General features: G+C 51.6%; 1 protein-coding gene across 1 annotated transcript; it reads right to left on the bottom strand.

Moving 5' to 3' along the window:
- Positions 1-815: 815 nt before the first annotated feature.
- On the bottom strand, positions 816-13,442 carry EPCAM (epithelial cell adhesion molecule). Its single transcript, XM_078610026.1, has 9 exons — positions 13,106-13,442; positions 9,571-9,717; positions 7,371-7,623; positions 5,352-5,423; positions 3,706-3,769; positions 2,753-2,848; positions 2,382-2,573; positions 2,066-2,116; positions 816-1,602 (listed from the first exon to the last, which is right to left on the bottom strand). Exons 1-9 carry the CDS (start codon positions 13,173-13,175, stop codon positions 1,573-1,575), a joined length of 975 nt encoding a protein of 324 aa, XP_078466152.1. The 5' UTR covers positions 13,176-13,442; the 3' UTR covers positions 816-1,572.
- Positions 13,443-16,630: the final 3,188 nt, after the last annotated feature.

Here is a 16,630-nt window from a genome sequence, read left to right on the forward strand (position 1 = left end):
AGCGAATTAGCAAGGTTCGTCACGTCAACAAACGTGGCAATTAGCTGCTAGTTCACACACCGGTGTGTTGTAGAGTAAACCCACATTTACAATTAAAGTACGACATTTCTCTGGTGATTACGAGCCAGCTTCAGACAATGTCAGAATTGCCAGTCAATTAGTAGTAACTAATTAGTAATAATTGATTGGCACGTTTTATTTACGTGACAAACTTCACGAATTGTGTCGGTGGGTAAACGAGCGCATTTACATTTACGTGATTTAACCCAAAGAGAAAACCTTTCATGGATATTTGGTCGCGAAAGCCTCCGTGGCTAAACCGATCTTGAGAATGGCGAGTGTCCTCTCCAAATTGGCCCGCGACTGGGATTGGGGGAGTCAGCGGTTGCCGAGCCCTGGCAGAGGTCGCAAACGGGTTTTGATTCCTTACCCGTACCCGGCCGCACCAGGGTCACAAACTGGTACCCGTACCCGGCCATACCCGTACCCTACCCGGCCGGCCGGGTACGGGTATTGGGTACCTGATTGCGACCTCTGGGATGAAGCCATGTTGCAGGCGCAGGTGGGTTGATTCTAGGAACTTGAATTGTGAGAAGAGACAAGACGTTGGGAAATGATTGACAGTTACTCACCAGTGACTCATGGTCTACCTGTACCCGGCCGCACCAGGGTCGCAAACGGGTACCCGGTTGCGACCTCTGCCCTGGCAGCGTGGGGCAACGTTGGATCGTCCCGGAGCGCAACCACCATGGCCCGGCTTCAACAGAATTCCATGAAACTCACACTCACGCGCGCTGTTTTGTCAGCGGCCCGCATTGTGTACGTAGATCTTTATTGAACATTTAAGCAGAACTGGGCGTAAAAATGACTGAGCAAATATATTTTTTTAAACAGTGTACAAAAGCATTGTTTAAAAAAAAACCAGAGGAGCACGCGTGTACACGTGTGGCCCCCTTATCGCAATGCCTTACTCAGTATTTCCATATTTACAAACACGTACTTTGTAGTTATATATAAAATAAAGTCATACAAAATGGCACGGCAGGAGAAAGAAGTACAGTACAGTGTAAATTGAGGCGTAAAATGTTTCCAGCGCAAACACGCGAGCCTATAATTCTACATGGGCAAAAGCTCAGACGTCGCACAAAAACGCCATTATTGTTATATTTTAATGGCAATGCAAAAAAACGACGGCGTGAAATCCTCGTGAAATCGGCCCCACGTTGCACGTCGCCACCGAAGCGCATCTCCAGCGATAACTCCTCATCACCAAGGCCCCCCCCCCCCCGCCAAACCTTGCTCTGCTGTGGCAAAAAAACATTTGCCCCGTTTCCCCCACACCCCAACAACAAAAATACCGGTGGAAAAGCAGTATCCGCCAACGTAAGAATCGGGCCGAATGAATGAAAGAATAAGTAGAAACCCAAGCACCTGTTAACGCAGCTACTGATGAACGCAACTAGATCTCTCCCCCCACCACGACCCCCGCTCCGGGGTCAAGGGACCCCCCTCTCCCCCTCGAACAGAGCAGCACCCCACGGCTCGAACTGAAGTCGAGCCCGGCCGGGAGATTTAGGCAGTGTCCTGCAGTTCCTGCTGCTCCTGCGGGAGTGTAGAAAGAGGGAGAGAGAGGCGGTGGTCAGGGAGTGGTGCGGGGAGGGGCAAGGGGAAGAGCAATCAATTAAATATTAATTAATTACAGTGATTAGCGAAAGTTTTTGTCCCGCAAGCGCTGCCAATCTGAGTGCAGCTTTCTGGATCTGGCCGCGTGTTGGCCATTTCCTTTTCTCTCTCGGGCTTTCGCCACGCAACGACTGCGGGAATATTCACCTCGAGACGCTCGCGTAGGAGAGCGTGCCGAAAGTTTGAGATGATGATGATGATGGTAGTGATGTTGGTGAAGGTCGATGGCGAGGGCAGTGAAGATGGTGACATCGGCGGTGGCTGCTGGTGATGATGGTGGAGTTGGTGGGTGGTGGTAACAACGGAGATGATTATGGTCGTGTTGTTGTCAGTAGTAGTGGTGTTGACAATGGTATGTGGGTGACCTCTGCTCTCCCCTGACCTTGTGAGCACGGTTGTACTTCTTGGTTCCTTGCTGCTTCTTCCACCAAAACTGGGTTACGAGACAGAGGGGTGAGGGACACACACGGTCAGGTGAACCATTGTCGCGCGTCTCTCAGACCAACTGACAATAGGTTTGGCCAACACCAGTTGAAATCTTTTCGGGAGGGAGTCAAAGGTCGGGTCAAAGGTCGGGTCAAAGGTAGGGTCAAAGGTAGGGTCAAAGGTCGGGTCAAATGTCGGGTCAAATGTCGGGTCAAATGTTGGGTCAAATGTCGGGTCAAAGGTCGGATCTCGACAGCTTGGATGTCACTCACGAAGATGACGGCAGCGGCGACGGCGGCGAGCACGGCGATGACGATGATGGCGATGATGCCGGGCGCCATGCGAGAGGGGCTCATGCGTGGTGGCTCGTCGTCGTAGAACCACACGATGGGCTTCCGTGCGTCTGGGTCCACCTCTATGATTTGCGGCGGAGTATCGCTCGTCTGCAGCTTGCCCGCCTTCAGCTGCAGCGCGCAAGCGCACACATACAGGCACACACACATAAACACACGCGCACACACCACCACCACAACGTGTTAACGGGCGGCGGTGCAGGTGGAGGTGGTGTGTGGGTTTGTAGCAGGGGAGGTGGCAGTGGTACTGGTTGCTGGTCGTGCTGGTGCTGCGTGGGTTTGAGTCGTACTTGTTTTTCTGCGAGGTAGGCGACTGTCGCAATGTCAGCCACGTTCCCGGACACGTTCTGCGTCAGCGTCACGATCATGTTCCGCGTGTCCAGCAGCTGCGGCATGACGAGGGGAGGGGGGAGACAGGGCAGCAGTGGAGAGTTCAAAACGCATTCCTTCACACTCAGCAATTGGCCAAATATCTTCATCGTATAGAAAAATAAAAAGCTAAATAAAAAACGAATTAATCTGCACTGGGGGGTCCTGGATAGGTAAATGATTATTGGCGTGTGTGTCCGCATGTTTGTGTATCCGTATGCGTGGAGCAGTAGTGCAGCGGTTAGCGCACTGCGCTACGAACTCCATGACCAGAATTCAATTCCAACTCACGACCAGTAACAGTCGCGAATATTTGAACCGGTACTGGACCTCCCCTAGGGTTTCCTCAGCCTTGAATGGGTACCTGGTGCCATGTGTATACAGCAATACTGGGCGACAAAAGCAGCCAGGCGTGGTGTTGGCCTACCGCTCCTTTGTGTGCCGTGCCGGCCTTGCCTAAACACCCTGTTATTGCCTACATGGGGGATCTTTGTCTTTGTGTATAATAAATGTTGTACCTGTGGGACGCTGCAGCAAGGGGAGTAAGGTCAAGGATGTAATGCATATGGCACGGGGAAGGAAAGAGAAGAGATAACATAGGAAATTAGATGAAAAGGACAAAAAAGGAAGAGGTAAATGGGACCGCAGGGTCAGGAAAGATGAGGAGTTAAAGACTACGGACAAAGGCCTCGACGCTGCACGGAGCAGCGTCCATTTTCACAGGGGGCGGGGAGAGGGGAGGGGTTTAGAATGGGGGTGGCCATACATAAGTCACGTGATTTGTGAGGGAGCCTGAGCTAATGTGTAAATAGATTGCAGTGCACGTTACATGCGTGTGTGTGCGCTGGTGTGGGTGTGTCTGGCCGTGACTTACTTGGACATTTTTGAACTGTTCAGGAAGAAGGGCGTAGTTCTTTCGGAGAATGTCCTTTACTTTCCTACGAGGGAAGGACAGCGATTTTGTTTGAACATAAAACAACTGTACACATGTCAGCGAGTTACCAAATACAAGACTACGACACTCACGGTCAATTCCTAGAGTTTGGCTAGAAAAATTAATAATTATCCTAACAATATTCGCAAATTTGGTATTTGTGCTGTTATAGCGCAAGGCTTTTACGATCCCACTATGTTTCGCAGACAGTCTGCTTCACTGTAGGGGAACGACATTGCGACGTGTAAAAAGGTTTGCGGGTGTAATCCTCCGTAAAAAATGTAGCAAATTTGACCCACGACGGTCTGCTCATTTCGAATGACGTCAGGAGATGTTAACGCTTGCTGTGAAGACGATGCCGTACATCTTCATGGTTAGCACACCCGTAGTAACAACCAGGGTGCACATGGCCCGCCGAATTTGAACCGTGAAAAATTCGATAAACGTGCTACGACTGGGTCATGTGGCCACCCAGTACGACTACTTCTACCAGATTTCAATCGCCCTTTCTAACCCAGCCGTGGGGGCGAGATGTTAACTACCTCGCCTGGTATACAGGAGGTCGTGGGTTTAATCGTGACCCCGATGCATGTATATTTGGAGTTTGCATGTTCTCTCCGAGATCGCGTGGATTTTTCTCCGGGACCTCCGGTTTTTCCATCTACATTTAGAGCCCAAGATGCATTTAGAGTATTTGGCTGTTCTAAATTTCCACGTGATAAGCCCACTTCCTTGAGCTATCAATACGTGTAGGCCAGGAACTTTTCCGCAACAACAAAAAAGCAATATAAGCTGTGGGCTTTACCTCGTAAAAATACAAATAAATTGTTAAGTTTTAGTGTGTCTCTCCCCTGTGCTCGTGTTAGCAAATAGACTTCCGATGACACAGCCCCCCCCCTCGCACCCACCCTGAGTGGCCGGCTCCTACTCGATACGTCAAGCGGCCTCCCAACAGTTCATTACACTCCAGGCTTTGGGGATCACGTGGCCACGAGGCCTGCCACTTCGAAAACAGCCCGGCAAAAGCGATGCCCATTGGTCCCTGCAAGCATGTTATTAGCCGCACTAAATCGGGTACCAGAGAAACTTTAGACTTCGCAGTATGTTGATAAACATCAGTGTTCTTAAATGAGATCTGGTCCTCGTGATTTTTGTCAGGTTATCATTGGTTAACGCTTAACTGCGTGTTAATGCGCGATTAGGCAAAGGTATCTGGAAGCAAAAAGTTCCTACCCCCGCTGTGTGCGATCAGAACAAAACATCCTAACAGAGAGAGAGAGAGTTCCTCCTCCTCCCCTTCTACCTCATCTCCCTCGACTACGTCTCCCTGCCCCTCAAATCACCTCTTCCTCCCCCTCCTCTTCCACTTGGCTTCCTCCCCTCCCTCTTCCTTCCTCTCCATCCCCCTTGCCCATCCTCTCCCTCCTTCCCTTTTCCTTCCTTTTCTGGACATCTGTGGAATAGAGCTTCATAGCTCATCAGATTCCTCCAATATAAATAGATTCTCTCTATATCCATCCTTCCCTCTTTTCCTCTCCCTCCACCTCCTCCTTCCCTTCCCCTCCCCATGAGATCCCAAATCTTACTGCACATTCTGCGTCTTCTCATCGTCGGAGGGTTTGTGATCCATTGGTATGAAGAAGTCCAGCACGATTTGGCTATGAACAAAAAAACAAGGAGATTAATGTTACAACACCACAACACGACACAACCACCACGGCGGCATGGGTACAGTGTAAGAATCCATGTTTTTTTTCTTTTGGGGGCTGTTTGACCATACTTCACCACGCTGGTCAGAGCGGTTTGCTGAATAGGGGATCTAGGACCAATTCTGATAGCATGGCAAGCCGGGCTGAACTAAGATCGCTACGGTTCATAGCGCAGCGCATGCTAACCCCTGCGCCACCACTCCCCGCGCAGAAAATATACGCGCAAACGGTGATGTAATTCGTGCGCGTCGCTTCGAGGTGTCGTACTAGAATCTGGAGGACAGGTCTAGGCTTGAGGGCCGCATTCGTTAGCTGCATCGAGTTGTGCGTGCCTACAGTGCACGCAACTGGGACCAGCCGTGTGCGAGAGACCGATTAAAGGTAGGGGTGGGAGGAGAGGCCGCACGCTGTGGTTATACAACGCTGCGCTGTGAACCTGTCGACACGAGTTTGATTCCCAGCCACGGCCAACATCCGTGGCGAGCTGTATCAGAACCAGTCCTACCTTCCCTCCCCCCTCACTAACCCACACTGACTAGAGTGGTGAAGTATGGTAACAATTAAAAAAACATGCCCATAACCAACATTGGTGTGGAAAGACCCTCTGTCAATTGGTGGACTGAGAATAGTCTGGAATTTTCTTTTGTTTGTTTCGAAGAGGAAACTGGTTGGTGTCACCACAGCACAACTTTCTTCAGTAATCTTCAGCATAACGAATGATGGAGATGGAACCCGGCGATGTGGGCTAAAAATTACCCCTGGATTTATCCAATTAAGTAAATTGCGGGTAATACACTTCCTCACTCACAAGCACCGATTATGATCATCCCAACTGCTCCACGATTACCACCACCTCAAGGGACCATACCACACGACCAACACTACCAAGACCACCATCACAATGGCAACAATTACATCTCTTGCTTTCACATGCGCTTCTGCGGCCGTCTGGAACACTCTTCCTTCCGATATTTAGTAGCCACTTGGAGCTATACACTTTTAAATTATCTAGATTGAAATTTCGCCAGTAATTAAAACTAGCTTCATTAGCCAGATTTGTGGAGAAGTCCACCTGTTTCGTTCCTTATATAGAGGCGTATAAGGAACGAAACAGGTGGACTTTTAGTTACTTGCGAAACGTCGTACTTAGATTGTAAATGTTGTGACTTGGCTCTCCAACACACCGGTTAGTGTTGTACTAGTGACGAATTGGCATGTTGTTTACGTGACAACCCTTACTAGTTGGCTGTGTCGGGTGGTGGCGGGTTTTAACGACACATATTTACGCGATCTAACCCAAAAAAACCTCTATTATGGATGATATTGGTCCTGAAAGCCTACGTGTTAAACTCATTGTGTTCAGTTTGTTGTTGGCTACGTACGGTGCGAAATAAGTTCAACACAAATACATACAACCAGGCCCTGACTGGCCCAGAGGGCAGCAGTCCGGGAAAATGCCCAGTGTGCCGGTACATTCCGAGGGCTGGTGGGCCGGTCCGTGTGAGGAAATTGCAAACTCAAATATTGTATTACCTCTAACGTGTACACTTCATTACTCATTTACACTCTCAGTTGCTATTAAATCTCCATATATTCGGCAGCCCCAAAGATTATTCCTCACCGCCCCCCCCCCCCCCCTATTTGTTTTTTTGACCCAGGCCCAAATGGGGCTCCAATTAGGATCACAAGGAAATTTGGGCCCGGTGTGTTTGCAAGATGCCTGGGCTGATTTTTTTTTAGTCCCAGTCTGTAACTGCATACAACTACGACCCCCTCCACCCCCACCCCACCCACCCCCACCCCACCCACCCCCATCCCACCCACCCCCATCCCACCCACCCCCACCCCACCCACCCACCCCCACCCACGACGACCACGACAATCCCCAGCACTCACGAGCTCAACACGAGCTTGGGGCAGTCCACGCCGCTCTTGCTCTTGTCGGTGTTGCGCACCCCGGCGCTGTTGACGCACCAGCACTCCCCCGTGCCGTTGTCGCACTGCTTCGCCTTGAACTGCTGCAGCGCGTCGCAGTCCGGGTCGTAGAGTTCGTCCGTGTCCTGGCGGCCGCCTTCGGGCGCACCGCCGCTACGCGAGCCCTTCTTCTTCTTCACCATCTCCAGGTGCATGAGGCGGCACTTGAGCGTCACTGCCTCGCAGGGGCGGCGGGGGGAAGAGACAATCCGAGGGGGAAGTCTTCATCGGTTGTCGGCGGCATCGGCAGCCAGGGTCAATCCGCTGCTGGATGACGGCCTCGCCAACCCGCCGCCACTACCCGCCACCTCTCGCGATCTCGCAGCGCGATAATGAGCCCGAGCACACCGGCACGCACGACAGAGGTCGCAACCGGGTACCCGATACCCGTACCCTACCCGATACCCGGCTACTCGTACCCGGCCGGGTACGGGTAGCCGTTTGCGACCCTGGTGCGGCCGGGTACGGGTAGGCCGTGAGTCACTGGTGAGTAACCGTTTGTCACTCATTTCGGGTAGGGTACGGGTAGGGAACGGGTACCCATACCTGGCCGGGTACGGGTACGGGTACCCATTTGCGACCCTGGTGCGGCCGGGTACGGGTACGGAATCAAAACCCGTTTGCGACCTCTGACCTTCGAGCACCGATATCGCCGCGCTCCATCTCCGCTGTGGACGTCGCCTCGGACGCGTTCCATTACTTTGGCCTTCACTTCCGTCGTTATACTTGACTGACGGCCATCGAGATTGAGAACATAAGGGTGATTTTAACTATTGAAAGAAACATTTACCACGTAAGGCCCACTCGGCTATACAGCTCTTTTTCAGAAGCGACCTGGCCACAAATAATCGCCAAAACGAGTTGGCTTATCACGTGGAAATTCATGGCAACCAAATACTCTAAACGCACGTTATTTTATATGTGGAGGGGAAAACCGTAGGACCCGGAGAAAAATCCACATGACTATAGGGAGAGAGACATGCAAACTCCAAGTATTCATGCGTGAGGGTTGGGATCGAACCCACGACCTCCTGTATACCAGGCAAGGTAGTTAACACCGTGATTTGGTTGTAGGCAACTTAGACGATGATGACAATGGGGAGCTTCATCTCGTGACGGTGGTGAAAGTGTCGCAGTGACAGTGACGACAACAACCCCGATGACGAAGGTGGAGATGGCGACGATGACACCTGGGACCCTCGCCTCCTGGGTGACGATGATGACGATGGTGACGATGATGACGTGATGATGATTATGATGATGACGTGATGATGATTATGATGATGACGTGATGATGATGACGTGATGATGATGATGACGTGATGATGATGACTAAGACAGACGTCTCGTGATGACGATGTCGCGTGTCACCTCGAGACGACGAAGAGGAGACGGAATCCTCCTCCCATGACGATGGCAGAAATGATGCCGACGTTTTGCGAGCCCTCGTTATCCAAAGCTGCTGCGTGACCCCCCCCCCACCCCAGGTGATTTGGTCAGAAGCAGTATCAAAATATTTATTTAAACTGGAGGAATCCGATGAGGTCTGAAGCTATTTTTTCACAGATGTCCAGCGGTGCTTATGTGGGGTGTCACATTGAAGGTAATTGGAGTTCTCGGAAACAGGGCTCATTTGCTTACAGAATAGATCCACGGCTTGGCGCGTGACTACAAGGACACGCTCGTCACATCTACCCTCCCTCATCTTTGCCCAAGGGGTCTAAGTGTCCTACCCCCACCTGACCGCTCCCTCCACCCGACCCCTCCCCCCACCCGACCCCTCCCCCCAACTCACCCCTCCCCCCACCTCACCCCTCCCCCCACCTCAGCCCTCCCCCCACCTGACCGCTCCCTCCACCTCACCCCTCCCTCCACCTCACCCCTCCTCCCACCTCACCCCTCCTCCCACCTCTCCCCTCCTCCCACCTCACCCCACCTCACCCCTCCCCCCACCTCACCCCTCCCCCCACCTCACCCCTCCCCCCACCTCACCCCTCCCCCCACCTCACCCCTCCCCCCACCTAACCCCTCCCCCCACCTAACCCCTCCCCCCACCTCACCCCTCCCCCCACGTGACCCCACCCCCCACGTGACCCCACCCCCCCAAGCCGCCGAGTCTCACGTTTGTCGCACTTCTCCTCCTGCTTCTCCAGGTCGAAGAATTTGGGCTTGCAGGTGGTGCAGTCCACCTCGCAGTAGGTGAACTCGTTATTCGGGCACCGCATGCCGGCGCAGGTGTCCTGCTGACACGTGCTGGGCGCCGGGCACGCTGAGAGCAAAGACGCGTGCATGGGTGGGCAGCAGAGGGGGGGGGGGCATTATCGTGAGCATCATCAATCTATGGACAGCATCATCATCATGATTATCATCCTGCATGTTGAGCGTCTTTCGCACCGTACGTAGCCGATCGTGCACAATCATCAGTGTACTGAAAATTACCCGCGACTTTTATCATCGTCATCTTAATCCATGACGAATATACACAGCAGCCTCTCGTCGTAGTTGACGACTGCGAATTTAAAATTGAATATGCGAGGTTACTACCACAAACACCGCGAATACCATCCCAAGTGAACGTCCAATGTTGTGCTAATTTTCCATGTACACTGGGACCGCTATCGCCACTTACTTCACACACCATGATAACTGTTACCGGCATCATCAACGACAATCCCTCATCACGACATCCACCACCATTGTCATCATCATCATCACCGACCAATCCCTCCATCATCATCACAACTACCGTCGTCATGGTCACTAGCACGACAACCGCCATCTTCAACCATCAACCACATTAAAATAAATCTCCACCATCATCCCCTATCATCATCACAACCATCTGCACCACCACATCCACTGCCCTGACCCGCGGTCAGGGCAGATTCGGCACACTCGTACCACCCCCAAAATCTCCAAATCACTTTCCCGCTCAAACGACGGGGGCCCTTTATCAACCCCCTCCTGTTGACAGCCCTAAGCCAGCGGAGGAAATTCCACATTGCTATGACGGGGGCTTGAATATCCATCGAACCAAACCAAGCGGCTTTCCATGATGCGGTGTACTTGGGCGTGGTGGCAATTACCAAGCGGGGTTGGTGGACTGCGAAACTAAAATTCGTCGTGCGAGATAGCCACGAGGTGGCCCAGCAGATGACAGTACAAGGAGTAGGTTTGCACCAAGCTATGTGTACGAGTCTTGTTGTTGTTGTTGTGTACGAGGTAACCCCTCCAGTGTCGGGGTGGGGGGGAGGCTTTTTCTGAGCACTCCGCGTTCATTAAACATAAAAGCGGTTCGCCCGAGGAATCCAACGGAACGGAGGCTTGTCGCGAAATGGGGGACACCGCCTACAATATACCGTGTGGTATGATCCACGATAATCGTGGAATGATCCACGATAATCGTGCGGTATGATCCACGATATATCGTACGAATTGATCCACGATATGAGCCACGATACGATATCATTCACGATAATCGTATGCCCCCTAAGTGGAAATCAAGATTGATACAGAAATCGTTTACACAGTAATGTATCGTTATTATCGTCGCTCATATCATAGCTTCACCATTCCCTCCCCCCGATAATGTTTTATCGTTGTTATGATGAAAGCTGTAAAGTTAATAGCTACGGTCCATTACGCATTGTAAGATTATAAGGAGAATATCTAAATCTTTGCCGGAGTTATTGACGGCGTGGCCTCAATGTCCACGTCATCGTTAATTTATTTCATTGCGACTTGTATCAATCTAGAACGTTTACATAATTAATCGTTACGGATTATATAATCGTTATATAATCTATAGATTGTAACTATTACGAAACACGTTTTGTGTCAAGCTTAATTTACGCCGAGGGGCTTTCAAATAATAGTATATAATATATTATAACTATTTTATAACTATATAAATATATTATTAATAATATATTTCCTTACGCAAAGTGGGGGGGGGGAGATGAGGCAAAGCAACAACAATTTTCATCAAAAAACCTGAAATGTAATGACATTGTAATGACATTTCAGGATTTCACCATCGCGATAATCGTCATCATATCGCGAACAAAATATTATCGGGCCAAAACCGAGGTGACCAATCGTGTGTACAACAAAGAGGGCGGTCAACGCATGGCGCGGCGCTTTCAGACGCGCTTCTGCGGCCGTCTGGAACGCTCTCTTCCTTTCGATATTCGGAATTCACTGGGAGCAATGCCACTTTTAGCTCATCATCTAAATTGAAAACTCATTTCGTTAGAGCTGCTTTCTGTGTATAGTTTGTTGTCCTTCCCCCTCCCCCCCCGCGCCTCCGATTAGCATGTTTGGCTACGTACGGTGCGAAAGAAGTTCGACAACATACATACATACCCACATACCCTCGTTAAAATCGAGTCTCAACGACTCCAGTTTTCCAGGGAGTCCAACACCACCACCTCCCACGAGCGACGGGGATGAGCCAAGTCTACGTCTCGTTTCATCCGATTGTGGCGCCAATGTTGGGAGTTCAATTATCTTTGTGTTTTTTAAACCTCACGTTGCGTGGGGATTTTATCTTGTAAACACAGAACTGCTCCGTGGCGATGATGTAAACACCCAATTTGCGACGTAGACTTAAACGAACCGAGCAGAACTCAAAGTTTGATTTATTTTTATTTAACACAAAAAAACGAAGCGATTTTTCTCTTTTGCCTCGAGTCTGTTGTAATCCCCCCCCCCACCAGCACCTCCGATTATCGCCGCTAGCTACGTACGGCGCGCGAAAGATGTTCAACAAACGTGTAATGTAACATACATACGGATAAGCAACAGAGAGAGAGATGGGGTAAGGAATTGCGTCGTTTTGAAAAGATCCGAAACCGCCATCACCACGCCCTGCCCAGAGAGAAAGGGCGCGAGAGAGAACACGAGAGATGCCCTCTCCCCAAGCACTCTTCCCCAAGCACTCACGAATTGCCCCATCTTACTGCACATCGCACTGCTCCTACATCGCCCTCGTCTGATGAGCTGAACGTTATCAAATCGGCAGCGAGCGAGATAAACCACATCCCTTGGCGAAAACGAATTGCGCCTTCGTCTTTGAAGAGATGCCCCCTTCCTATCAATCCTCTGCGTCGGACTAATGTCATCACATCGATTGACCTTAAAAACAAAAAAACTAACAAAAAACACGTTAACATCACCTTCCTTCCGAGTGTAATGTCTTCATACTGCCCTTCTGCTGCCCTCTCCCACATCTCTGCCCCCACCCCCTCCCCGCCACCGCGTCTAATGCCAGAACGCTGCCCCTTCTCCTGCTACTCTTCTTACTGCCCCTTATGCTGCCCCTGTTCGTCATTTAACCGTGCTACCTATTGCTCACTGCCCTCCCTGCTGCCCACGTGTACTGCTGCCCTCTCCGCGTCGCGCTCGCACCGCCGCCCGCTCCGCTTCTCTCTCCGCTGCCCAATCCCACCACGACTGCCCTTCACGACTGCCAAACCTTCACCGTGGCCAGATTTTCGTTAATCGGTGCCCCCATCTCCTCTGCTGCCCTTTTCTCTCACCCACCGCTCCGCTCTGCACCTCCCCCCCCTTCCCTCTCATCACCACCTGCCCTCTCGCGTTACCGCTGCCCCCACCACCACCACCTCCTCTCACGCCGCTGCCCTTCTCTCACTCACGTGATTGGGCCGCGCTCACGCAGAACATCGCCACCACCGCGACCACGAACAGCGGAGTCGTCGTCGTCATCTTCGTCGTCTTCGTCGTTGTCACGATCGTCGCCAAATTCCCTCCTCGAGTGACACCAAAAAAAATTATTTTTTTTAATTGAAATATCACGGCTCAATAATTCCTCTTCTTGATTTGCTCGTTCCGTTTGGGTGTTGGGCGGGGGGGGGGGATTCTCAACGCTCGTTACGAACGTTTAGGCGCGTTAATTTGTTGTTAAAGTTGTCGGCAACGATCGGCGAAGTGCTCCTCGCTGGTGCAGGAGCCGCGCGTTGAATGAGCGGAGAGACAACGGGGCGGGGCGCACAAGTGAGGGCCCCTCCCCTACGTCCCCCCCCCCTACACCCCCCCCCCTCCCCTACGTCCCCCCCCCCCTCCTCTACGCCCCCCCCCCTCCTCTACGCCCCCCCCACCCCTCTACGTCTCCCCCTACACCCCTCCTCCCCCCTCCCCGACGTCCCCCCCCTCTCTACCCCCCCCCTCCCCGACGTCCCCCCCTACACCCCTCCTCCCCCCTCCCCTACGTCCCCCCCCTACGTCCCCCCACCTCTACACCCCCCCACCTCTACACCCCCTCCCCAACATCTCCCCCTCCATCCCCTCCCCTACACCGCCTCCCCCTTCCCCCCCCCTTCCCCTCATGCCCCTCCCCCACCTTCTATCCACTCCTCCCCTGTAACCCCTCCCTTCGACCCACCCCACCCTTCACGTCGCACAGGTGGGATCCCCCCCCCTTCATCTCCCTAATTCGGGCACCCCCTCCCTCCTTCCTTACCACCATCCACCCATCACCCGTCGACTCCACAGGCGATAGCCCCTCACCTCAACCCCCCCCCCCCCACATTCAATCCGCCCACTCACGTAGCACAGGTGAGAGCCCCTCCCCCACCTCCCCTCCAAGCCGCCACAGGTGAGGCTACACCACGTGATCACCTATTTACAGCCCCGCCCTGCAGCCCGAGGGGCTATGGAGGGGAGGGGAATGGAGGGTAATGGATGGCTGGTGTAAGGCAGGGCAGGAGAGAGTAAGGCAGGGCTGGAGTGAGTAAGGCAGGGCTGGAGAGAGTAAGGCAGGGCTGGAGAGACGAGAGGTGGAGAAAGAGGAACGAGAAGGGCAGGGAACGGAAGAGGGCTGGAGGGAATATGGGAGATGAGGCAATGTCTGGAGCGGTGAGGGCAGGGCTGGAGAGAGAAGGGCAGCAGAGGGCAGAGGAGGCGAGGGCAAGGGCTGGGGCGAGGAGGGTACAAAAAGGGCAAGGAAACAGGGCAGATGTGTAGAGGGGGAGGTTAAGACGTGAAGTTGCGGTGATTGGGATCGTGTGAACCATTAATGATGGCTGTGTACACACATTACACTGTACATCTCAATTGCGGGCAACTGTTGTGTGTGGATAATTGGTGACAGCTGATGGTTGTTGCCGTTGCGGATTCAGGGGCATTGCAGTAGGGGGCAACAGAGCAACCCCCCCCCCCTCCTCACCTAAAGGGGGTAAAGCCAGACGCCGTGCCCCCTCAATAATAGCTCCACATGCACCCGCTACCACCGAAATGTGTCATGTATGATACATAGACACACCTTGTATATAGACACACCTTGTACTGTGTACATGGATTCACGTTATGCATAGATGAGTGGCCCGCACCTTATGCATGGATACACCTTCATACCTGGCAGCCAAAACGGGTTACCCGTATTATTGTACAGGGAAATTTAATTTCAGGTCCATACGGCGTACAGCCGTATCAATAAGGGCAAGAAAATGTGTCTGTTTATCCCTTGTGATGGGACTTTGTAGGACGAACGTTGAGATGTATAAGGGCACTGGGTGACTAATAAGGTCTAAATTAGTCTGTAATAAGGTAGACACTGATAAGGGGTTGACAGGTTTGTATCTACTACATATATATCAATCTAGATTTGAAATTGTATAGCTCCAGTGGCTTCCTAATATCGGAAGGAAGAGCGTTCCAGACGGCCACAGAAGCGCATCTGAAAGCGCGCTATGCGGTGACCGTATTTGTTCGATGGCTCGCCAATACAAGTCGCCGCGTGATGGATTCATGCTTCTTGACGAGATATCAGCAAGGTCTTGTGGTTCATTTGTGGCAGGCACTTTGCGTTGTGCGTAATGAGTGTGACCTGATGCTGACGATGGTTTTGTTAATTAAGATGACGATGGTGTTGGTGCTGGTGGCGGATTGCCTTGCTATGTGCATGCAGGGAGCGTGTGCGTCACCTGTGATCGTCAACTGTTCATCGTGAGGCTCACGCGATCACCCCCAGGGTCTGGGGGGAGGGTCCCTCTGAGAGTCCGCGTTGGAATTTCCACGCCGGATTCCGCGTGACTCACACCTCCTGCTCACGACCCGTCATCCCACTCAGCTGTTGACAAAATAACAAGCGATAATGTATGTTGCATTGCCTTTAAAACTGATTGGCACTCCACCAAAGACAATGCGTATATTATATGAAGTGTGGTCACCACATCTACGCCTCTAAATAAGGAACGAAACAGGTGGACTTCTCCACAAATCTGGCTGTCGCCTGATGAAGCTGGTTGTAATTACTGGCGAAACGTCGTACTCAGATTGTAAATGTTGTGGCTTGGCTCTCCAACACAGCGATGTGCTGTACTAGTGACGAATTGGCCACGTTCTGTTTACGTGACAATCTCTTACTAGTTGGCTGTGTCGGGTGGTGGCGGGTTTTAACGACACATTTATATATTTACACGATCTAACCCCCCAAAAAACCTCTATTATGCATTATTATCAGAGCATGTTTGTTTACATGTTTTTTTTTGCCGCAAGTACGCGTGGTTAATGTATATTTGGTGTTTGGACATCTTACCACCTCTTGTTTTATTGCCAGAAAGGTTAAAACCTATTTTTTACATACCTATTCTTATTCCTTCGTCATTGCGAAACTGGCAAAAAGATTCCCATAGATGGATGATAAGTGAACCGCGCGGATGACTCAAATCTACGCTCGCGGCACGTTCACCAAGACGAACACCACCACCAACAACAACACCACCAACAACACCAACACCACCACCAACAACACCACCACCAACACCACCAACAACACCACCACCAACAACACCACCATCAACAACAACACCAACACCACCACCACCACCAAACCTGCCTCGACACTAAAATGCTGTTGCCTTTTGGGTTTTTCGCAAGCAATTCTCGCGTCGCGCCAGACTTCTGAAGAGGGCCTTCTGTCAACCAGCGTTGTTGCCCTCACCACATCACAGTTACACCGGTCAACAGGAACACCACCCGTATGCTAACGGGCGAAGGGAGAGAAAATAACGACGCGGGTCTGTATCTTCACGTGAAATTAATTGCATTTATAGTTCAACGTTTTATATTTTTCGCATTATATAAAGCGTTGTTGGTTCATCAAGCTTATCGGCATGCCAGACCAATGTTATCCAACAGCATCTGTTTAAGCAACAAACCCT

Source organism: Lampetra planeri, chromosome 33, assembly GCF_965212315.1.
Source record: "Lampetra planeri chromosome 33, kcLamPlan1.2.h2, whole genome shotgun sequence".
NCBI classification, from domain to species: domain Eukaryota; kingdom Metazoa; phylum Chordata; class Hyperoartia; order Petromyzontiformes; family Petromyzontidae; genus Lampetra; species Lampetra planeri.

Bases quoted from the DNA above. Each gene is read 5' to 3' on its own strand.
- EPCAM (XM_078610026.1), bottom strand. From the start codon at position 13,175: ATGACGACGACGACTCCGCTGTTCGTGGTCGCGGTGGTGGCGATGTTC. The intron at 5,424-7,370 runs GTGAGTGCTGGG...TTTTGTTCATAG, and splicing joins CCCAAGCTCGTGTTGAGCTC to CCAAATCGTGCTGGACTTCT. The intron at 2,849-3,705 runs GTAAGTCACGGC...GTCATGCCGCAG, and splicing joins AACAGTTCAAAAATGTCCAA to CTGCTGGACACGCGGAACAT.